At 41.8% G+C, this 25,804-nt stretch overlaps 1 protein-coding gene across 2 annotated transcripts in view; it reads right to left on the reverse strand.

Annotated features, from left to right (window-relative positions):
* RGS20 (regulator of G protein signaling 20) overlaps positions 1–25,804 on the reverse strand; it is a 140,503-nt gene that overhangs the window by 36,958 nt on the left and 77,741 nt on the right. Inside the window, exon 1 of one of the 2 annotated variants that reach the window (XM_063450427.1) lies at positions 24,161–24,680. The exons of the other annotated variant lie outside the window; for it this stretch is intronic. Coding sequence (XP_063306497.1) covers positions 24,161–24,265 — 105 coding nt within the window. The 5' untranslated portion in view covers positions 24,266–24,680. Of the gene's footprint in view, positions 1–24,160; positions 24,681–25,804 lie in introns of those variants that run through there. 2 annotated transcript variants of the gene reach the window in all.

Genomic DNA, 25,804 nt, shown 5'->3' on the forward strand with positions numbered 1-25,804 from the left:
CTAATTCAGGTCATAAACTGTCCAGAGCACATTTCCCTTCTTTCATTGATAAAACAATTGCAGACTGTTGCTGGTAACACTAGCATTGGATCATCTCTATATAACTTCTAGTTTATTCCTTACTACTCTGGTATTTGACAATAGTGTCCTGTCTCAGGCAAGTTTCTGACCTGTTCTCCTTATCAATGTTTTAGCCTGACTCTACCTATTGTCATTATCTTGTCACTTCTGACCATGTTTGACCATGTCTCTGTCATATTACTCGTATTGGCTATCAACAAAACTCCAGCAGCTGAACGAAAGAAAGAGCTATGGGTGAAAATAAATGTTAATGTGTAAACTTTACTGGTGCGTTAATATCATGTTTACATATCCCTATATTTACCAAATATATATTTGTGAGATATGAAAAGTAAAACTGAATGAAGATATCCACACCTCTTCATCCTGCAACTGGTGTCGTCTTCACCGTAGCTCCCTGTCAATCATTGTATAAGCTTTATCATGTGCACTTGGCTGTCAGTATTAAGAAAACACAAATGAAAAAAGAAATAAAGCAATTTTTTGTTTTTTTCCTCTTCATTTGCAATGTTTGCCCTGTGTTTCCTTGTACCTGTATTATGAAGACATTTGCTAAATCTTGTAAATAAATTAAAGAGAAAACAGAGCAAGTGATGAAAAAAATAATACAAGCTGTAGGCGATTTTCAATGTTTAAATCAATGGTATAAATTCTACAAAAGTGACCGTTTCTCTCTGAATTCCTTCAATCGAAATGTGACATTCTTAAAGGGACACTCCACTGCCCAAATAACAAATAAATGAATCACTACTTAGTATATATATATATATATATATATATATACTAAGTAGTGATTCATTTATGCATACAGGATATATATACAGGGAGTGCAGAATTATTAGGCAAATTAGTTTTTTGACCACATCATCCTCTTTATGCATGTTGTCTTACTCCAAGCTGTATAGGCTCGAAAGCCTACTACCAATTAAGCATATTAGGTGATGTGCATCTCTGTAATGAGAAGGGGTGTGGTCTAACGACATCAACACCCTATATCAGGTGTGCATAATTATTAGGCAACTTCCTTTCCTTTGGCAAAATGGGTCAAAAGAAGGACTTGAGCGGGGCGTGGTCTGACTGCCGACAGAGATGGCCGCCTAAAGCCGGAGCTCCGCACCAGAGGCTCTTAAACTAGCACTATAATCAGCACCAACCTGATCCAAACTCGCCCAGACTCAGCCCCAGCGAACCCTAAGCTGCCAGCCCGCACCGATCGCGGATGTCCAGCCGCAAACCCGCCAAAAAGGGCCAAAAGGAAGCGCCATCAGTGGCGGAGATGTTCACGGCCCAGAGACCGTCGCCTCGTGGCACTGCTACCGACACGGGCCCCAGTGAAACACACCAGCCTGAAGCAGCCTCCACTGCCGCACTAACAGCCCCAGAGGCCTCTTCCCACGCCATCCTTAAATCGCTGGCGGAGGTAAAAGGATATCTCGCAGCTGAAATCAGCCGCACAGCGGCGGAAGTGAAGGCAGAGATTGCCGCCATTGGGGCCCGAACAACCGAAACGGAGCGCAGAGTAGCCCAGATGGTCACTGCGCAGAACGACACCGCTAAGGCCACCAACACCCTCAAACAAAAAATTACTGACCTAGAGATCGAACTGGAGGATATATCTAACCGGTCAAGACGCAATAATTTACGTGTTAGAGGCCTAACAGAAGCTGTGAGGGACGAAGACCTGGAACAGGTACTACTACAAACTTTCCAACAGCACCTGCCTAACATACCGGATTACCTCTGGCTGATTGACAGAGCACATAGAGCCCTCAGGGCCAAAGGCCCGAAGTCCAGTCCGCCAAGGGACGTCATTGTAAGATGGCACTATTTCCAGACAAAGGAAGCCATACTTAAACAGAGCAGAACAAAACCGTTCCAGCATGAAGACGCCGAACTGCAACTGTACCAAGACATCGCGCCTGCAACCCTCCTCAGAAGGCGGGCATGGAAACCAGTTACAGATCTACTGCGCCAGAAGGGAATCAGATTCGCCTGGGGGTACCCCTTCAAGATCATCGTCTTTCATGGGCCCTCACCATCCATACTGCTACCTTCAACAAATGTCCGAGACTTTCTAAAAGATCTGGATATACTGCTCCCAGAGGATCTGCAACTCCCGGTGACGGGCACCACGGACCTGCCACCATTGCCAGCTAGCTGGGAAGATCGCGACTCCCAAGTGGACTGAGTGATCGGACTGTAGCAAACCAGTAATGTATTAACTGACTCTGGACTTGCACACGCATCATAGCAACCATTTTATTAAATGCAATTTAATCGCTCACGGTTAGAGCAAGTTAAAGGGGATTTGAGGTCACATTTCGGCCTCGGGGGTTGAGGCTGAGGCAGGGGGTGTGTGGGAGGGTGACAAGTGGGGTCCACTAACTAAAGAAACATGGGTAGGAGGGGGCGACCAACGGGGCCCCAGGCAATACGTTACCACACATTGTGATAGGCCATAACTGGGACAAGAAAGGGGGGTAAGAAGCAACAGGAGGGGGAAAAAAACAAAAACAATAATAATAATGGAAAAAGCATAAAAAGACAAAAAATTGAAAAACAATAATAATAACTGAAATGAAAATAAACTGCATTTATGGGATGGAGGGAAATGCAAGCTTACAGGGAAGAATGGGGCGGGAAGGCAGGACAGAGTCCAGTAACTACAATAGACCGCTGTCCGAAGAGCGGGAATTTCGGGTCAGGTGACCTGGTGCTCCCGCCTAAATCGGAAACCGGAACGTAAGGATAAGAGAAAGGAATAGACGTTACCAAACATTAAAAGGGTGCCTCTTCCCCACCCCCATACTGCATAACCGCACTCTCCCGGAGGGCAGAAATCAGGATCCCTGTTAGCCGCAACTTAGCAGACAAAACATGGGTGGTGTACATAGCCAGAACCCGGGGGACTTCTGAACCCGCACAAGGCAGCACACTCCCTGACGCCACCCCTCCACCATAATACATAAGCGGTTTACTCCAAGCTTCGACTGGGGTATCCCCCCCCCCCCCAGACCAGAAAACCGAAATAAGGCGTAGTAACGTAGAGCGCAAAGGGCTTGATCAGGCAAGGAATATACGAGTGGACGACCCATCCCCCCCCCCCCCCGAGATACTCAGCAGACACAGGTTGTTTATTCTTTGGCCGAGCCTCGGCAGGGTGCATATCGGCTGAGTTTCCCCCCCGTTAGAGGAGATACCCTCAGCGCGGTGGATGCCCACCCCCTATAGCTCCTGGCGACTGGTAAGACCCGGATAAGTTAAATTTAATTTATTGTTTCACTATATTACGCTCATTGTGAACTTGGTTGGTTCACACTAAATATTGTACTGTTTTAATTAATTATTCATTTGCTTCTTCGTAGGTTGTATTCTCACTACAACCTCCTCTTTCTACCTACCCACTTCAATCTCTCCACCCTCCCCTTTCCCCCGTTCCGCACGCATACACAAGCGACTTAGAGGAGATTGGCACCTGAGGACGCATCTGCTGGGGTGGACGGCACCGGTTTCGACCTGAGCGCGAGATAGACTGACACCTCGCCCTAGGTCAGGTAAGCGGACGCACCATATCCCACACACAGTCATGGACCTAAAGATAACCTCACTGAACGTGAATGGGTTAAATATACCCAACAAACGAAGACTGCTTCTTAGAGAAGTGCGACGACAGAGGGCAGACGTCACATTCGTACAAGAAACCCACATACCTAACGGCTCCCACATAGCCTTAACTGATCACGTATATACAAGGGCATTCGCATCCCGAGCCCCATGGAAAAAAAACGGAGTAGAGATACTCATCCATAAAAAATGCCCCATACAGATCACAAATATACAAACTGATACAGAGGGCCGGTACGTGGTCCTGTCAGGCACAATTCACTCCAACACATATCATTTAATTAACGTATATGCCCCGAACACTCCCACACCAGGGTTCTGGGCAGAACTCGAGACAAGGATCTCCACCCTCCCAAGGGGCATAGTGATACTAGGGGGGGACCTTAATGCGACACCCTGTCCAGCGACGGACCGGGGAGGCGGGCAACACCTCCCACGATCACAATACAGAGGGGGACAGGACAAACTCCTAAACAACTTCATACTCAACACGGGACTACTAGATCCCTGGCATATCCACCACCCGAGTACACGTGATTACACGTTCTACTCTGCCTCCCATGCCACCTACTCGCGCATCGACCTATTTCTCACAAACAAATTGGGCATGCAGTGGGTCAAAACTACTGCGATTAACCTAATCTCCTGGTCAGACCACGCAGATATTGAAATAACCCTTAAAACTGCGGGCGCACGCACACCATGGAAGTGGAGAATGAACCCCTCCCTTCTTAAGAACCTACAGGTCCAAGAGAGTGTTAGACGCGAACTAACACTATATTTCCAAACCAACGACACCCCGGACATATCGCCCACAACCCTATGGGCGGCCCATAAGCCCGTTATCAGAGGCCTTCTTATTAAGCTAGCCACACAACACAAGAAGCAGAAATACGATAAGCTTACGGACCTACTCAAGCAATTACGCAGAACAGAGCAGCAACATAAACAAAACGCTACACCCACAACATATAGAGATTTACAGGAACTTAGACGGATGATCAGAGAGCTGATGGTGGACGAGGTCAGCAATGACATGCGCCACACCAAAAGACTCTTCTACGAGAAGTCCAACAAAATGGACACCCTTCTCGCAAGAGCCCTACGACCTAGAGCACATAAAACCACGACAATCATCGTCAAAAACGCACAAGGAACGGTCCTTACCAACCCCAGCGAGGTGAACGATGAATTCACACAGTTCTATGCACAACTATATAACCACTCCCCCACCCTGACAGAGTCCAATACCGAGTACATGTCGGAGCTTCAGGCATTCCTAGCCAGGGCCCGACTCCCGAAACTTGCCACAGACCTGACAGAGCCCCTGGGAAACGCAATAGAAATGGACGAAGTAGTTGCGGCTGTCGCAGGGCTTAAGGGGAACAAAGCCCCAGGCCCTGATGGATTTGACGGCACATACTACAAGACATTCAAGGACGACTTAATGCCATACCTAACCAACATGTACAAATGCTGGACACAAGGCGACATGCCACACCAAGACCTCTCGACAGCAGACATCACCCTAATCCCCAAACCTGATAAGGATACCACCAGCATCACCAATTACCGGCCCATATCCCTAATAAATTTTGACCTCAAAGCTTACGCAAAACTACTAGCCAACCGGCTGAACCCGCTCCTCACAGCATGTATACACCCCGACCAAGTGGGCTTCGTCCCCACGCGACAGTTGTATGAGAACACACGAAGAGCGGTGGACCTCATATGGAGGACGGGCGAGAAACAGACGCCTTCTCTGATCCTCTCTCTGGATGCGGAGAAGGCGTTTGATCGGGTCCTCTGGCCCTTTCTCTTCACATTACTGCGCGACATGCACCTACCAGACACATTTATCAACGCGATCCAGGCCCTATATGCGAACCCCAGAGCACAAACACTAGTACCAGGAACAACACAACGCCCCTTTGCCCTTAAAAACGGCACGCGACAGGGATGCCCCCTGTCCCCCCTCCTATTCATATTAGCATTGGAACCGCTCTTGCGGCTCATTAGGGAACACCCGGGGATCAGAGGAGTCAGGGTAGCGTCAGAGGAGTTTAAAGTTTCGGCCTACGCCGATGACATCATGCTGACCCTCACCAACCCGAAAGACTCAGTGCCAAACCTTCTTGATCTACTCGACGAATATAACCGCGTCTCAGGGTACAAGATAAATGTTGACAAATCGGTGGGCATGCCCATCGGACTCCCAGACTCAGACATCGCATGGCTGGCCAACACATACCCACTGAACATTAGCAGCCGCCCAATTAAATACCTAGGAGTGGCACTCCCCCCCGACCCTAAGGACCTGTATGCGGAAAACCATAAAAGACTGATAACCACACTGATCAAAGACATTACCAAATGGCATGAAAAACCCATCTCATGGATAGGCAGACTACACAGCGTCAAGATGAATATCTTGCCGCGCCTCCTGTTCCTCTTCCAAGCCCTACCGGTACGGGTCACTAAAGGAGACCTAAAACCAATTCAAACAGCAATAGACGACTTCATATGGGCAGGGAAGAGGCACAGGATAGCGAGACAAACCCTGTATACACCCAAAAGCAGGGGCGGTCTCGGGCTACCCCATCTCCACGCCTACTACCTATCCGCACAATTAGCGCAAATAATAGAGTGGCATTCGCCACCTGACACCCACCGATGGGTCGATCTAGAAACGATGATCATGAACACGGACCTACCGCAATATTGGATCTGGGTCCCCAAGCTGGACAGACCGGTTCTCTCTACGACCTGCCCAGCAATCCTGAACTCGATCAGGATCTGGGACGCCACGGCACACAAACACGCCTTAACTCACCCCATCTCACCCCTAACACCGTACCTACGCAATAACGCCTTTCCACCTGGCCTGACAGCTAGAGACTTTCAGGGAATAGAGAACACGGGCATCCAAAGATATCACCAGCTATACCAGGCAGGTACTCTCAGAACCTTCGAAAACCTCGCCACCTTGGCCCCATTAACCACAAAGGACCACTTCAGATATATTCAGCTCAGGGACTTTGCGGGTAAGACACAGGTGAGGGAGGCCGCTCATACCAGACCAACATTCTTTGAAAAATTGTGCATATCCGAAGGGCCACGTACCGGCCTAATCACCCTCCTCTACACCCAATTAAGCGCACCAACAGACAAGACATACACTCCCGCCTATGTCACACAATGGGAAACCGATCTACAACAAACACTAGAGGGGGGAGAGTGGCAAGATATCTGGGAAGCAGCAGCAAAAAACATCCATCTGTGTACTCCATCAAGAACAATGCTATAAAACTCTTATGCGGTGGTACACCACACCGGTTAAACTGTACCGCATGGGTAAAACACCCATTGACACATGCTGGAGGGGGTGCGGGGAGAAGGGTACGTACCTACACATGTGGTGGATGTGTCCCAAGGCAATGACATACTGGGAAGGAATAGCCCGCCTTATGACAGAAGTACTACACAAAACACTGACCCCGGACCCATGGTCCTTCCTGATAGCCAGACCAGTTGACGGCCTGACCAACAAAGAACAAAGATTGTTCAACAAGATATCCCTGGCAGCAAGGCGAGCCTTGGCGCATACCTGGCTACAAACCGACATGCCACAAATAGAAAAAGTCATCCACAACATCAAAGAGGCACACCTTATGGATAAATTGACAGCACAAATAAGGGACACATATCCTCAATTCATCAAAACATGGGAGCCGTGGGAGGACTATACTGATAGTTGAGAATGACATAGACACAGTGACGAATTTTCAGGAACACACGTTTTGGAGATGGCCACCGGTGCCGGCCACCCCGATCTCATGGATGCCCATTCCGCACGAACGCAACCCTGTACTACCCCTCCCCCCCCCCTCTCCCCTCCCTTCTCTTCTCCTCCCAAACTTCTCTACTTTTCTCCCCAACCCACTCTCGGGTCATATCATAAAATTGTTCATGTCATGATAGGGTGTATAAGACAAAGATACAAGGCCACAGGCCGCAAATGTATAGAGTATATTGATACACAGAGATAAAGAAAGGTCTACACGTGGATCGCAACTAGCATCTGAGCTAGAACAGAGGCCGAAGACATATCCTCGAGAGAGACCGATTGTCCTTACCTCACATGACAAGGATAGTAAACTAATGTATATTGAAGGATGAACCCCCATTACTGTTCATAATTGAATTGGCTAGATCAGTCTTGTGTAACCTGGTATGGAATATCTCATTGATCATTGTATATTTGTACCACTGGCAAGTAATTTTTGTCTGTATAACCATACAAACATATACCCTATAAGTATGTTATATCAAATAGACATGCATGAACTTATAAATAAAGATTTAAAAAAAAAAAAAAAAAAGAAGGACTTGACAGGCTCAGAAAAGTCAAAAATAGTGAGATATCTTGCAGAGGGATGCAGCACTCTTAAAATTGCAAAGCTTCTGAAGCGTGATCATCGAACAATCAAGTATTTCATTCAAAATAGTCAACAGGTCATTCAAACCATTCAAAATAGTCATTCAAACAAATATATACCCATTTCAATTATTTATTTTTACCAGTGAAACCAATATAACATCTCAACATTCACAAATATACATTTCTGACATTCAAAAACAGCCACGCTGTGGAGTACTTGGACGCGTGTGATGGAGCATTGTCCTGCATGAAAATCATGTTTTTCTTGAAGGATGCAGACTTCTTCCTGTACCACTGCTTGAAGAAGGTGTCTTCCAGAAACTGGCAGTAGGACTGGGAGTTGAGCTTGACTCCATCCTCAACCCGAAAAGGCCCCACAAGCTCATCTTTGATGATACCAGCCCAAACCAGTACTCCACCTCCACCTTGCTGGCGTCTGAGTCGGACTGGAGCTCTCTGCCCTTTACCAATCCAGCCACGGGCCCATCCATCTGGCCCATCAAGACTCACTCTCATTTCATCAGTCCATAAAACCTTAGAAAAATCAGTCTTGAGATATTTCTTGGCCCAGTCTTGACGTTTGCATACATTTTTTAATTGGGATATATATATATATATATATATATATATATATATATATATATATATATATATATATCCCAATTAAAAAATGTATGCATTTAATTATGCATTGTCTCATAGGGGTATATCTAAAACAGTGTGCAAAAGTTACATATACAGGGAGTGCAGAATTAATAGGTAAGTTGTATTTTTGAGGATTAATTTTATTATTGAACAACAACCATGTTCTCAATGAACCCAAAAAACTCATTAATATCAAAGCTGAATAATTTTGGAAGTAGTTTTTAGTTTGTTTTTAGTTTTAGCTATTTTAGGGGGATATCTGTGTGTGCATAATTATTAGGCAACTTAACAAAAAACAAATATATACCCATTTCAATTATTTATTTTTACCAGTGAAACCAATATAACATCTCAACATTCACAAATATACATTTCTGACATTCAAAAACAAAACAAAAACAAATCAGTGACCAATATAGCCACCTTTCTTTGCAAGGACACTCAAAAGCCTGCCATCCATGGATTCTGTCAGTGTTTTGATCTGTTCACCATCAACATTGCGTGCAGAAGCAACCACAGCCTCCCAGACACTGTTCAGAGAGGTGTACTGTTTTCCCTCCTTGTAAATATCACATTTGATGATGGACCACAGGTTCTCAATGGGGTTCAGATCAGGTGAACAAGGAGGCCATGTCATTAGATTTTCTTCTTTTATACCCTTTCTTGCCAGCCACGCTGTGGAGTATTTGGACGCGTGTGATGGAGCATTGTCCTGCATGAAAATCATGTTTTTCTTGAAGGATGCAGACTTCTTCCTGTACCACTGCTTGAAGAAGGTGTCTTCCAGAAACTGGCAGTAGGACTGGGAGTTGAGCTTGACTCCATCCTCAACCCGAAAAGGCCCCACAAGCTCATCTTTGATGATACCAGCCCAAACCAGTACTCCACCTCCACCTTGCTGGCGTCTGAGTCGGACTGGAGCTCTCTGCCCTTTACCAATCCAGCCACGGGCCCATCCATCTGGCCCATCAAGACTCACTCTCATTTCATCAGTCCATAAAACCTTAGAAAAATCAGTCTTGAGATATTTCTTGGCCCAGTCTTGACGTTTCAGCTTGTGTGTCTTGTTCAGTGGTGGTCGTCTTTCAGCCTTTCTTACCTTGGCCATGTCTCTGAGTATTGCACACCTTGTGCTTTTGGGCACTCCAGTGATGTTGCAGCTCTGAAATATGGCCAAACTGGTGGCAAGTGGCATCTTGGCAGCTGCACGCTTGACTTTTCTCAGTTCATGGGCAGTTATTTTGCGCCTTGGTTTTTCCACACGCTTCTTGCGACCCTGTTGACTATTTTGAATGAAATACTTGATTGTTCGATGATCACGCTTCAGAAGCTTTGCAATTTTAAGAGTGCTGCATCCCTCTGCAAGATATCTCACTATTTTTGACTTTTCTGAGCCTGTCAAGTCCTTCTTTTGACCCATTTTGCCAAAGGAAAGGAAGTTGCCTAATAATTATGCACACCTGATATAGGGTGTTGATGTCATTAGACCACACCCCTTCTCATTACAGAGATGCACATCACCTAATATGCTTAACTGGTAGTAGACTTTCGAGCCTATACAGCTTGGAGTAAGACAACATGCATAAAGAGGATGATGTGGTCAAAAAACTCATTTGCCTAATAATTCTGCACTCCCTGTATATATATCCTGTATGCAGCCTTGTATTTAAGCCCTTCCCTTCTTCTCCAACCAATACTTTCTGTGGCTGTCCAATCACAGAATTCCCAATACAGCTCAATGAGAAAACGTTACAGGGCAGGTGATGGGAGCAATGGCTGCCTCTTGAGTTTAATGCAACTGAGCTAAACAACCAGTAAGTAACAGGACAGATGTTTGATTGACAGCTACGGGTGTGTAACATGGTTACATTATGAAAATTCCAATTTCTATTGAAATCTGCACTTTTTGAAAATGAAATATACAGGCCACACTCTTCACACATAAAACACTTCAGTAAGATAAAATGCTTTAGGAGTGTGGAGTGTTCCTTTAACTACACATAGCTTTATATTAACATTACACATAGTGTTATAAATCAAGGACTGAAAGAGAAATAATTGTAGATGATGTATTATACCTTTTCTTGGGTCCATAAAAAGTTCAGTTGATTTTTTTAGAATGCTAACATTATTATTTATAATAAATAGAGATCTGTGTCCTAGGCAGTGTTTATTAAAAGCTAAAGATGAACTGTCAGCATTCTACTCTGGTCTAGTTCCTTTGTTGTTTGAAATTATGCAGAATTTCCCCGGAACCAGACACGCACTTCCTCTTTCTAGTGTATTAAACCATTGTTTTACAATTTCCCTATAATAATGCTGAGACGTAGAGCTTGCAAACCCAAATCCTCGAAACGTAACTACTTTTGACATTTTGAATTTTCTAGTTAAGACGTTGCTGAACTGCAGTCAAAACTATTTGAATATTAACCTTTTATCTTTTCAGGGTAGTGTACGCAGCATTACCTCAAAAAATAAAGGAAGCAGTTTACAGTACACTTCATCCTCCATCTATGACAAAAAAAAGGAGTTTATTCACCAAACACAGCATATCGGCTAAAATAGCTGGTTTAGAAAAATTCTCCAACTTGGCTATAGTCAAGTCTTGGTTAATTTTTCCCGAAGACTTATATTTCAGTTTTCAATTAGTTACAATTTGCTGTTGAGTTAATAAACCTCTGATTGTTCATAAGAAAGAATGACTTAATTTCGTATTAAATGTTCACTCTAAGCACCAAAACCACTTAATCTTGACCTTTTTTTGGACAAAGTAAAACATTGAGGTATCTGAGAAATGGCAATGTTTACATTTTGTTGAGGATACACCTTTGGTGGCTATCAGACTGACAGTCACTAGAGGGGTTTCCTCAGTGAAGACATTTGAAAATAGAAGGTCTTCACTTTCAGCATCATCACACACAGCATGATGACGCTAAATGCATACAAAGCTTGACTGGATTATATATCTCTGTATGAGAAGCATTTGATTGGTGGTGCACTTGCACCCATTCTCAATGCTTCACTATGAGAAGCATTGGAAAGGAGAAAGGTCACTGGAGGAAAAGGGACTGCACTGGGGAAACTGTTTCTGAACATTTGTTTGTTTTACTTTTTTTTAAACTAATACTTGGGAGGCATAGAAAGCTAAAAAATTATATGAACACTCTTACATTAAAATATTTATGTTTCAAGTAGCTCTTCCCCCCTCCCTCTCCAAAAAAAAAAAACAGACCGAGTCAAAAGATATCATAAGATAAAGCAGAAACTACTTTGTCTTAGGTTTGTTTACTAAACTTGACACTTGACAAATGGTAGGGCTACCTTTTGCCAAGCCTTGTCAGGTGTCAATTGTCACTGGAGATAGCTGAAGAGGAAAAAAACGTTTTCTGTGGAGGACCCCATACTCTTGCAGGATCTTCCATAAACAACATTGAAACAATCTCACGCATATCCTCTCGTCAATCGCAAAGGACAGGTTCAGGTAAGTAAAAATTACCTTCCTCTGCCCCACATGGCCAGCGAAATGCAAGTGAAGTGGTCACCACCTGGGGTCTTTGCAAAATATGTAACAACCCCAAAAGGTGACAGAACCGCTTTAATGTTAGAATGTCCTTTACAGAGATATTTTGGTGATGATTTGGTAACATTTGTTAAAAGAATTTTTGTTTTGCTTCATAAAAATTACTTATCAAGCCGAGGACTTTGTTCTGTTAGCCTCACTGAGTTGTGTACCACTTTCCTCCTCCAAACACTATATAACAAATAAACCCATAGCACACCAAAAAAGTATTGCACAAAAAGATTTATTCACATAATGTATTAATAAACACATACAGGTATTAATTAAATTAAATATGCAGAGTATTCACCTGACAAATAACCACATAAATTAGGCAAACAAAGTGCTCAATGCATAAACCACGTGTAACAACAGGTATAATCACCCGAGCTGGAGACCATAGCACCCCAACGTTTCGGCACTATGCCTTCCTCAAGGGAAATGTCTGGGTTTAAGCATGGGTTTATGGGTTTATTTGTTTTATGGTATTTGTCAACCTATAGGGGACACAGGTCACTTGTATTCATTTAGCGCCCTGCACTTTCATAACTGCATGATTCACAAAATTAACCCTTAACAGTTGAGCGCTTGCTATATTGTTTTTATATATGCTGTCTCCTTCAAACACTGCCAGAAAGGTCTGCTTGGGGGCCTGAGAATGTATTGCCTCCATTATAAACTTCTATACTGATTCTTTGCTGATGACATGGACTCCTGTTCAGGCATGATCACATACTGCATCCGTGAAAGGGGTAGATATGGACTGTATGGTATTTCTTATAATAAATCCTTTTTTTTCTGTTCTGTTGACTGTGGTGTTTATTCGCAAAACACAGAATTGTAGCGAGTGTTTAAAACCAAATTGCAAATTTACTATAATGTATTACTGCTACGTGGAGAAATGTTATTTATTTTCTCCAGTAATGAAAATGAAAAATCATGTTATTATACATGTTTTCCTTTGTAAGACCAACTACTAGTTCAAATGTAATTGTATATATCTTATATAACGCTATATTTCTCCTATACAATCTGTAATAAACTCTAAGCTGTCAAGAGCGGTACCATGTCATTTCCTCTTTAACCCTTCCATTGAGGAGTGTTTTTAGTTTTGTATAAAACACGGGATGCACGTATAACTCCAGGCATTAGTTATTCGATAACTATACCTGCAATATTAGCAATATTAGATTGCTCTATACCTGCAGGGCAAAATGGCGTACAGATTGCTAAATACCTGCTATAGCCGTCTGAAAATATCTGCTAAAGTGTTTGCAGAACTCTCCTAACTTAGTTCCAAGAAATTTGGTCTCTGCTAAAATATAAAATGCAATATAAATACGAGTATTTCAGACATTCAAACAATACATCCCCCCAAATTTGGCCATTCAGTGGGACATTTATGTTAATTTGATTTTACATTTTAGAAACCAAATTACCAAATAAAGCAAAAGTAATTTCCTGTTTTCCAAAACAGGGAGCAAGTAACTAGTGAAGAATAAAAACATTTAAAGGAGGGATTTGTTTTTGGCATCAACGATGAAAATCAGAAATAGCATAATATTTAGAATTTTAATTGTGAAAAAAATTGCAAGTTTCTCCTGCTGGGCTTATTTCCAAGTGGGGGCAGTAATGCCTAAATGTGAAAAGTAATGTCTCTTGTTTACAACAATTTGGTAGAAATTTGCTGGCTAACGTTTGCTGTGAGTTTTCCAAACATGAAATAAATATTTGAAGCAAACATGCAAATATTCCTATAACACTGAAACTATAGTTATCGCCATATATTTATAAAACTATTTACAGTAGCAAATATGTTCTCAATTAAATGATAAGTGTTAATTAAGCTAGTTGGAAGGACAGAAACAAATACACTGTCAGTTTTTTGCAATTGCATTTATCCTGGAACTCATGACTATTTGGCTAATGTGATTAATATAACCTTGCAGGGTTATTCAATAAACTCTGAATTTTAGCAAATGTAATGTGAATTTTAACATTTTGATATAAATAGCACATTTTTGCAATTGTTCTTCAGAATTTAGGTAATAATCCTGTTGTAACAGGGATTTATTATTTAAGCTTTATATTACAGAAATTGGACAAGAGAACAGCATTTTTTCAAGGCAAATTAATAAAAATCCAAAATAGCTGAGGCAATTCATTTTTCTAAATCATCTATTTTGGCTAAATATTTGTGATTTACATGACAATTCTCCACAACTTAGTGAATAACCCCCTCCTCCTCCCCCCCCAAATTAATGAATCTTACGAAGTATTCACAGGGATCCACTGACATAAGAACCTTGGTTCATTCCATGAATCTGAAGTGAATGTCCAGCAAACATGTCAGATGACCAGGTAAGAGCTATGATCAACTATATACATATTAAAAGAATCTTTATAATGGAATTTTTCCATTGCATTGCTTAGTTGGAACTGTGGGTGTCATGACAAACTGTTAATAGTGACATTTTTGTCTCTATTAATTGTAAGGCTCTCCAATTAAAATCAATGGTAATATTCCCTGTCTGCTTAGTCTCTTTTATCCATAGCTAGGCATCAGCTGCCTGAGATTGATGGTAGTTGTAACTCGCAGCCACTGAAATATGAAAAGAATTAATTAACTGATAATCTTGGAATGTACAGGTTGTGTAATCATTGCTGGATAAACAGACAGTAGGAAGTGGAGAAAGAAATATGTGTCAGCATTATGTCTGGAATAAAAAGACATGCGTGCAGTGCGTGTGGCTCAATTATTAGCATGTCACAGGGTTCCAAAGGATTATTAAATGACTCAGATAATCAATAGTTGGTCAGTAGCAAGAACAGTCTCTGTTCATAGCTACACAGGCACACAACCTGTTTGGAGTGATCAGACCCACTGCTATTTGCTTTAGGATTATTCAAAGGAAAATGGAGAATATTCAGCCAATAATATATATACAATTGACTTTAAATGTTTTACTTATAATGGTGACATATAGTGTGTATCATTGCAAACCTTTTGTGGTTATTCTCTAAACTGGTATTGACAAGGGAACAGTAATTTTAGGCCACGAGAGCAGAACTGTTAACAGAATTATAAATTAGAAAACATTTCTAAATTGGCTGTTTTAGGTCTTAAATCTGCAATTCCCTTGCCAGTTCTCCACAAATCCAGGTATGCTTTAAAAAAACAATATATACATTTATTCATAGATCCTCTCTGTATCAACACGTGAAATGCGTAGTGCGTAGTGCACATTTTGTTTAAAAATACCCCTTCCAAAGAGCGTTTAACAACTTGGTACTAAACTGCATCTAGTAGTATTTAAGAATATACATTGGTTTTAGCAACAGGAAAACTTTACAATAACATACAGCAGTACTTCCATATCGGTATGGTACTTAAACTGAGCTACAGCAATATCTAATTTAGGCACATACAGGATCCTGAGTGGCGTTTGATTACAATTTTTATTAACCTCATACAACTGGTAGTAGTTGATGTGAAATATGTTTGACAAATACGCTTGATATGTTTGACAAATAATAACTGTGAAATATTTAATTACCCATTAACAGTATATATCAATAGTAGGAATCATCAGCCATACAGTTAGGGAATATGATAAAAAAAAAAAGAGAGAGAGAGAAAAATTCTGAGTAAAAATATAATTAAGGAAATACAATAAACACAAACAAATATTTCAGCTAATTTCCTTTTTATTGAGCATTTGATTATGCATTGCCTCCTCATCGAAGATTTACATCAAACATTATAGGGGTTCGTGAAACAGAGATTTGTTCACTGACCCTAGAATTGGGAAGATTTGACAAACATATTGCAAATTTTAGGGCAAACTAGTCAAATAGAAAACTATCTAAAGACCATTTTCAGCTTGGTTATATTGCAATTCCCTTGCCAAATGACCACTACTTTCTGCTTAGTGAATAAAAACACTGCAATTTTGCTACTATTATTATCTGCATATTATATACCGTATATACTCGAGTATAAGCCGACCCGAATATAAGCCGAGGCCCCTAATTTTACCCCAAAAAACTGGGAAAACTTATTGACTCGAGTATAAGACTAGGGTGGGAAATGCAGCAGCTACTGGTAAATTTCTAAATAAAATTAGATCCTAAAACAAATATATTAATTGAATATTTATTTACAGTGTGTGTATAATGAATGCAGTGTGTGTATAATGAATGCAGTGTGTGGTGTATGAGTGCAGCGTGTGTGTATGAGTGCAGCGTGTGTGTATGAGTGCAGCGTGTGTATGAGTGCAGCGTGTGTATGAGTGCAGCGTGTGTATGAGTGCAGCGTGTGTATGAATGCAGCGTGTGTATGAATGCAGCGTGTGTATGAGTGCAGCGTGTGTATGAGTGCAGCGTGTGTATGAGTGCAGCGTGTGTATGAGTGCAGTGTGTGTATGAGTGCAGTGTGTGTGTGTGTATGTGTGCAGTGTGTGTATAAGTGCAGTGTGTGTGTGTGTGTATGAGTGCAGTGTATGTGTGTAGTGTGTGTGTATGAGTGCAGTGTGTGTGTATGAGTGCAGTGTGTGTGTATGATTGCAGTGTGTGTGTGTATGAATGCAGTGTGTGTGTGTGTATGAGTGCAGTGTGTGTGTGTATGAGTGCAGTGTGTGTGTGTGTATGAGTGCAGTGTGTGTGTGTATGAGTGCAGTGTGTGTGTGTATGTGTGCAGTGTGTGTGTATGTGTGCAGTGTGTGTGTGTGTGTGTGTGTTGCAGTGGTGGGGGGGTGGGCAATTTTATTATTTTATTTATTATTATTTTGTATTTTAATATATTTTTTTCCTTATTATTTTTTATTTAATTATTATTTTATTTTCGTCCCCCCTCCCTGCTTGATACATGGCAGGGAGGGGGGCTCCTTCCCTAGTGGTCCAGCATTGGCAGTTCAGTGGGGGGGGGGAGAGGGGGCTGGCAGAGATCTTACTTACCCGTCCTGCAGCTCCTGTCAGCTCTCTCCTCCTCCGCGCCGTCCGTGCAGCTCCCTCTGTCAGCTCACACTGTAAGTCTCGCGAGAGCCGCGGCTCTCGCGAGATTTACACTGGGAGCTGACCGAGGTGCTGAACGGACGGCGCGGAGGAGGAGAGAGCTGACAGGAGCTGCAGGACGGGTAAGTAAGATCTCTGCCAGCCCCCTCTCCCTCAGTCTGTATTATGGCAATGCAAATTGCCATAATACAGACTATTGACTCGAGTATAAGCCGAGTTCCGGTTTTTCAGCACAAAAAATGTGCTGAAAAACTCGGCTTATACTCGAGTATATACGGTACATATATTTAAAGTGATTGCCGTATTGAAACTTAACAGGGAAACATTGTTAATACATTTTTTTGCTGTCTATGTACAGGGAGTGCAGAATTATTAGGCAAATGAGTATTTTGACCACATCATCCTCTTTATGCATGTTGTCTTACTCCAAGCTGTATAGGCTCGAAAGCCTACTACCAATTAAGCATATTAGGTGATGTGCATCTCTGTAATGAGAAGGGGTGTGGTCTAATGACATCAACACCCTATATCAGGTGTGCATAATTATTAGGCAACTTCCTTTCCTTTGGCAAAATGGGTCAAAAGAAGGACTTGACAGGCTCAGAAAAGTCAAAAATAGTGAGATATCTTGCAGAGGGATGCAGCACTCTTAAAATTGCAAAGCTTCTGAAGCGTGATCATCGAACAATCAAGCGTTTCATTCAAAATAGTCAACAGGGTCGCAAGAAGCGTGTGGAAAAACCAAGGCGCAAAATAACTGCCCATGAACTGAGAAAAGTCAAGCGTGCAGCTGCCAAGATGCCACTTGCCACCAGTTTGGCCATATTTCAGAGCTGCAACATCACTGGAGTGCCCAAAAGCACAAGGTGTGCAATACTCAGAGACATGGCCAAGGTAAGAAAGGCTGAAAGACGACCACCACTGAACAAGACACACAAGCTGAAACGTCAAGACTGGGCCAAGAAATATCTCAAGACTGATTTTTCTAAGGTCTTATGGACTGATGAAATGAGAGTGAGTCTTGATGGGCCAGATGGATGGGCCCGTGGCTGGATTGGTAAAGTGCAGAGAGCTCCAGTCCGACTCAGACGCCAGCAAGGTGGAGGTGGAGTACTGGTTTGGGCTGGTATCATCAAAGATGAGCTTGTGGGGCCTTTTCGGGTTGAGGATGGAGTCAAGCTCAACTCCCAGTCCTACTGCCAGTTTCTGGAAGACACCTTCTTCAAGCAGTGGTACAGGAAGAAGTCTGCATCCTTCAAGAAAAACATGATTTTCATGCAGGACAATGCTCCATCACACGCGTCCAAGTACTCCACAGCGTGGCTGGCAAGAAAGGGTATAAAAGAAGAAAATCTAATGACATGGCCTCCTTGTTCACCTGATCTGAACCCCATTGAGAACCTGTGGTCCATCATCAAATGTGAGATTTACAAGGAGGGAAAACAGTACACCTCTCTGAACAGTGTCTGGGAGGCTGTGGTTGCTGCTGCACGCAATGTTGATGGTGAACAGATCAAAACACTGACAGAATCCATGGATGGCAGGCTTTTGAGTGTCCTTGCAAAGAAAGGTGGCTATATTGGTCACTGATTTGTTTTTGTTTTGTTTTTGAATGTCAGAAATGTATATTTCGCACAGTAATAGTCACCTGCACACACAGATATCCCCCTAAAATAGCTATAACTAAAAACAAACTAAAAACTACTTCCAAAAATATTCAGCTTTGATATTAATGAGTTTTTTGGGTTCATTGAGAACATGGTTGTTGTTCAATAATAAAATTAATCCTCAAAAATACAACTTGCCTAATAATTCTGCACTCCCTGTATATAAATCGCGCCATTTGAGTTCTCTTAAATCTCAGACATAGTGCATCTTTACTGTGTAAAAAGTTGCAATGTGAGAACAGTAAAATCAGATTGAGAATCAATAAAGTTATATTTACGTCCCTTTCTCGAGTATAAATCCAGTCTAGGAATCTTTTAAGTTAACATATAGACACTAAGACAAAAATATGGACAAATTGATTACACTTGCTGATAGAAAAAACTAACATCCACCTGCGCAGTTATTCCAAACACAAATAGAGTATTCCATAGATTATCACCTACAGAATACTACGTAGACTATCACCAATACAGTGCTACACAGACTATAACAATACAGTGCTACACAGACTATCAATAATAGAATTACTACATAGACTATAACAATACAGTGCTACACAGACTATCAATAATAGAATTACTACATAGACTATAACAATACAGTGCTACACAGACTATCACCAAATATATTGCTACACAGACTATAACGATACAGTGCTACACAGACTATCAATAATAGAATTACTACGTAGACTAAAACAATACAGTGCTACACAGACTATCAATAATAGAATTACTACGTAGACTAAAACAATACAGTGCTACACAGACTATCACCAAATATATTGCTACACAGACTATAACAATACAGTGCTACACAGACTATCAATAATAGAATTACCATGTAGACTATAACGATACAGTGCTACACAGACTATCAATAATAGAATTACTACGTAGACTAAAACAATACAGTGCTACACAGACTATCACCAAATATATTGCTACACAGACTATAACAATACAGTGCTACACAGACTATCAATAATAGAATTACCATGTAGACTATAACGATACAGTGCTACACAGACTATCAATAATAGAATTACTACGTAGACTAAAACAATACAGTGCTACACAGACTATCACCAAATATAGTGCTACACAGACTATAACGATACAGTGCTACACAGACTATCACCAAATATAGTGCTACACAGACTATAACAATACAGTGCTACACAGACTATCAATAATAGAATTACCATGTAGACTATAACGATACAGTGCTACACAGACTATCAATAATAGAATTACTACATAGACTATAACAATACAGTGCTACACATACAATGCTGCCATTCACTTCATGTGTTCCTTATTAAGGATTAATAAGTGTGTAGGGGTTTAGATAAACACCCCTCTCTGTCATATTAGAGATGTTACCTTAATTTTCTATGTTTGTATTTGCATTCAAGATACTCATGTAGTCGATAGTTTACAGTAAGAAATAAATGTGTAGAAACGCATGGCATGGCAGCCATAGTGGATCCTTATACTGTGATATCTGATAGAATGGGATATGGCAGCTATAGTAGATCCCTATACTATAATATCGGATAGAAAGCGATATGGCAGCTATAGTGGATCCTTATACTGTGATATCTGGTATAATGGGAGATGGCAGTTATAGTAGATCCCTGTACTATAATATCGGATAGAAAGCGATATGGCAGCTATAGTGGATCCTTATACTGTGATATCTGGTATAATGGGAGATGGCAGTTATAGTAGATCCCTGTACTATAATATCGGATAGAAAGCGATATGGCAGCTATAGTGGATCCTTATACTGTGATATCTGGTATAATGGGAGATGGCAGTTATAGTAGATCCCTGTACTATAATATCGGATAGAAAGCGATATGGCAGCTATAGTGAATCCATATACTGTGATATCTGGTATAATGGGAGATGGCAGTTATAGTAGATCCCTGTACTATAATATCGGATAGAAAGCGATATGGCAGCTATAGTGGATCCTTATACTGTGATATCTGGTATAATGGGAGATGGCAGTTATAGTAGATCCCTATACAGTGATATTTGATAGAAAGATATATGGGACAGATAGAGGATCCCTGTACTGTGATATCTGATAGAATGGGATTCAGCAGATATAGTTGATCCCTATACTGTGATATCTGATAGAATGGGATATAGGAGAGATAGAGGATCCATGTACTGTGATATCTGATAGAATGGGATATGGCAGCTATAGTGGATCCCTATACTGTAATATCTGATATAATGGGGTATGGCCACTATAGTGGATCCCTATACTGTATATCTGATAGAATGGGATATGACAGCTATACTGGATCCCAGTAATGTCATATCTGATAGAATGGGATATAGGAGAGATAGAGGATCTATGTACTGTAATATCTGATATAATGGGATACGGCAGCTCTAGTGGATCCCTATAGTGTGATATCTGATAGAATGGGATATGGCAGCTATAGTGGATCCAAATACTGTGATATCTGATAGAATGTGATACGGCAGGTATAGTGGATCCCTATACTGTTGTATCTGATATAATGTAATATGGCAGCTATAGTGGATCCCAGTACTGTGATATCTGATAGAATGGGTTATGGTATCTAAAGTGGATCCCTGTATTGTGACATCTGATATAATGTGATATGGCATCTATAGTGGATCCCAGTACTGTATATCTGATAGAATGGGATACGGCAGCTATGGTGGAACCCAGTACTATGATATCTGATAGAATGGGATATGGCAGCTATAATGGATCCCTGTACTCTGTATATCTGATAGAATAGAATACGGCAGCTATAGTGGATCCCTATACTGTGATAATTGATAGAATGGTATATGGCAGCTATAGTGGATCTCTATACTGTTATATCTTATATAATGGGATACGGCAGCTATAGTGGATCTCTATACTTTGATATCTGATAAAATGGGATACTGCAGCTATAGTGGATCCCTATACTGTGATATCTGATAGAATGCATTATGGCCGCTGTAGTGGATCCCTGTGCTGTATATCTGATAGATTGGGATACGGCATCTATAGTGGATCCCTATACTGTGATATCTGATAATATGGGATATGACAGGAATAGTGGATCCCTATACTGAGATACCTGATAGAATGGGATATGGCAGCTATAGTGGATCCCTGTACTGTGATATCTGATATAATGTGATATGGCAGCTATAGTGGTTCCCAGAATGGTGATGTCTGATAGAATGGGATACGGCAGCTATAGTGGATCTCTATACTGTGATATCTGATAAAAATGGGCTACTGCAGCTATAGTGGATCCCTATACTGTGATATCTGATAGAATGCATTATGGCAGGTATAGTGGATCCCTGTGCTGTGATATCTGATACAATGTGATATGGCAGCTATAGTGGTTCCAAGAACGGTGATGTCTGATAGAATGGGATACAGCAGCTATAGTGGATCTCTATTCTGTGATATCTGATAAAATGGGCTACTGCAGCTATAGTGGATCCAAGTACTGTGATATCTGATAGAATGGGATATAGGAGAGAGAGGATCCATGTACTGTATATCTTATATAATGGGATACGGCAGCTTTAGTGGATCCCTATACTTTGATATCTGATAGTATGGGCTATGACAGGAATAGTGGATCCCTATACTGAGATACCCGATAGAATGGGATATGGCAGCTATAGTGGATCCATGTACTGCGATATCTATTAGAATGGGATACGGCAGCGATAGTGGATCCCTGTGCTGTGATATCTTATATAATGTGATATGGCAGCTATACTCGTTCCCAGAACGGTGATGTCTGATAGAATGGGATACGGCAGCTTTAGTGGATCTCTATACTGTGATATCTGATAGAATGCATTATGGCCGCTATAGTGGATCCCTGTGCTGTGATATCTGATAGAATGGAATATGGCAGCTATAGTGGTTCCCAAAACGGTGATGTCTGACAGAATGGTATACGCCAGCTATAGTGGATCTCTATACTGTGATATCTGATAGAATGGGTACGGCAGCTATAGTAGATCTCTATACTGTGATATCTGATAGAATGCGTTATGGCAGCTATAGAGGATCCCTGTACTGTGATATTTGATAGAATGGGATATTGCAGCAATAGTGGATCCCTTTATTGTGATATCTGATATAATGTGATATGGGAGAGATAGTGGATCCCAGTACTGTGATATCTGATTTAATGTGATATGGCAGCTATTGTGGATCCATATACTGTGATATATGATAGAATGCGTTATGGCAGCTATAGAGGATCCCTGTACTGTGATATATGATAGAATGCGTTATGGCAGCTATAGAGGATCCCTGTACTGTGATATTTGATAGAATGGGATATTGCAGCTATAGTGGATCACTTTATTGTGATATCTGATATAATGTGATATGGGAGAGATAGTGGATCCCAGTACTGTGATATCTGATATAATGTGATATGGCAGCTACAGTGGATCCCTGTACTGTGTTATCATTGAGGATGTGATATGACAGCTCTGAATGCCTACACAAATGAATTCCTGCACCAAGCAGCAAGCACACATGAAGAATGATACACGGGTTCTGCAAGTAGTTACATAGTTACACATTGAACCACCACATCGCCCGATTCCCATTTCAAGATCTGTTCGTTATTTATATCAGACATTAAAGAGAAAAGAGAAGTGACCCCCGTCTGTATCCGCGCCAGCATCAGTCTGTCAGTAAATACACTTCCATATCAACAAGCATGCATTGCTTTCCATGAAAGCGTTCATTGCACTCTGTATCGAAACGTGACATTATATTCTAGCAAATCCAACGATAACGGAAACCAAACAAGAGCACCATTAATCCTCACATCTATGTTTCAATCACACAAAAAAAAAATGTTTATTTTTTATTTTTTTTACATCCACATCATTAATAATATTCTATTCTATATACAGTATGTATAGTTGATGATAGTATTTAAACATGGAACCCGTTGCTCTCCTTGTTATCGCTGCCTGCCCAAGCCAGTTGAAGAGAACCTTATCATACAGAGACATTTTAATTCCCATCGCCGGACGGCCAGCCGGAGAGCGGGAGACCCTCAGCTAATAGCCAGCGTTCCATTTCAGAATACTCACAATTTCACCATCAATGACGGCCGAGAGCTGCAAATCTTTGCCGTGATCACATCCGTTGAAGCTGGGCTGCTCACCCAGGGCCGGCTGCTCATCACCCATGCGCATGCGTGGAGGGTTTCTTCTTCAAGTGTGATGGATGGTGATTCTTCTTCTATATTCCTCTATGGATCCAGCGCTTTCCAAAAAGCAAACTGGCTGAGAGGGTGTCAGCAGCCTCTCTGGGAAGGGTGGCCGTGCCAGGTGCAGCCTGTTGAGGAGATAATGGAGCGCTGTGGCTGGTGATAGGGACCCAGTTTAGGCATGTGAGTGATTACATTGGAGTAAACCAGAAGTGAACCGCTGAATGTCAGGCGGACCGATTAAAGGCTGCTGTTTGCGAGCTAGCAGTGACAGCCTTCCTCTCACGCCGAATCCCTTGACATTACCATCAGCTCACTTTGGGCTGTGCTGCTTCCTGGCAGCGGGAAGGTGTGCACTACATTGTGTGTACAGGCAGCAAGTAAATATCACCCCATTCTACAATGGTTCGACTGATTATTGTGGGATGGCACTAGGGGCAACCTCTGCCCCCCCAGGACATACAACTCCTATCCAGCTCAGCCAGCAGGGGTCTGTCTCAGCAAGACCACCCCAGTGTGATGTGCACTATCTGCTGTAATGGTTCACTCAAAGGAACCATGTAATATTTCCGTTTTTTCTTTTTAATACATTTGCAAAGTTTTTTTTAACACTTAAATAATATAAACTCACAATGTTTATTAATTACAAGGTTAAATATGTGTCTAAAAGTTTCGTAAATGAGCCTTTATAAAAGTTTTTTTTAAAAGAATAATCCAGTTTCCGGTTAATTCAAATTGAAACATAAGGTGATATTACCCAGTTGTTGAAGCTGTACTATCACGGCCGCATCCGTTTTTTTAACCCCCGTCCCGACTCTAATACATCTAAAAGCCCCCCTGGTTGCCCCCAAATGCTCCTAAGCCCCCCATATTACCTATATTTAATGTTTATTTTCTGCTCCGACCTAGGTCCTGGGCGCCACCATCTTTGTGTGAGTAGATGAAGTCCCTGTGGAATATGTCATCTGCCAACACTAAATAGCGCTTTGAGATTCACGCACATGCCAAGTTCATCATTCAGACGTGAATTTCGACTATTCATTCATTCGTCAGTAAGATGAATGAATGAATAGAAATTTCAAACGAACAAACAAAGACCGAATGTCGTTGTTCGTTTGTTCGTTCGTTTATTACAAGGAAGGAGCTGCCGGCGCAAGCTCCCTCCTTGTAATATGTAAAAATAGAAGCATCAGGGAGCTGTGCTCCCCGCCACTTCCTAAAACCCCACATGTCCTCCCTCACTCTATGGGGTCAATATGACCCCCATAATAACATAAGGGAGATTAAAATCTCCCGAATGCCCCTACATGCTATGCCGCGAGTAGGGGCATGTCACCTAAACAGTGAGCAGCCTGTGGCTGCTCACTGTTGTGAACCCCCCATCTATTAACTATCTTTCCACCTATCTATTAACTAGCAGAGGTGACATAGTGTCCCCCCCGACACTATGACAATGAAGGGGATCTATTGTCCAAGTCTCGGCCCCCCACCCATGAGCGGTGGGTGGGGGCCCTAAGATGAAAAG

Source organism: Pelobates fuscus, chromosome 4 (assembly GCF_036172605.1).
Source record: "Pelobates fuscus isolate aPelFus1 chromosome 4, aPelFus1.pri, whole genome shotgun sequence".
NCBI classification, from domain to species: domain Eukaryota; kingdom Metazoa; phylum Chordata; class Amphibia; order Anura; family Pelobatidae; genus Pelobates; species Pelobates fuscus.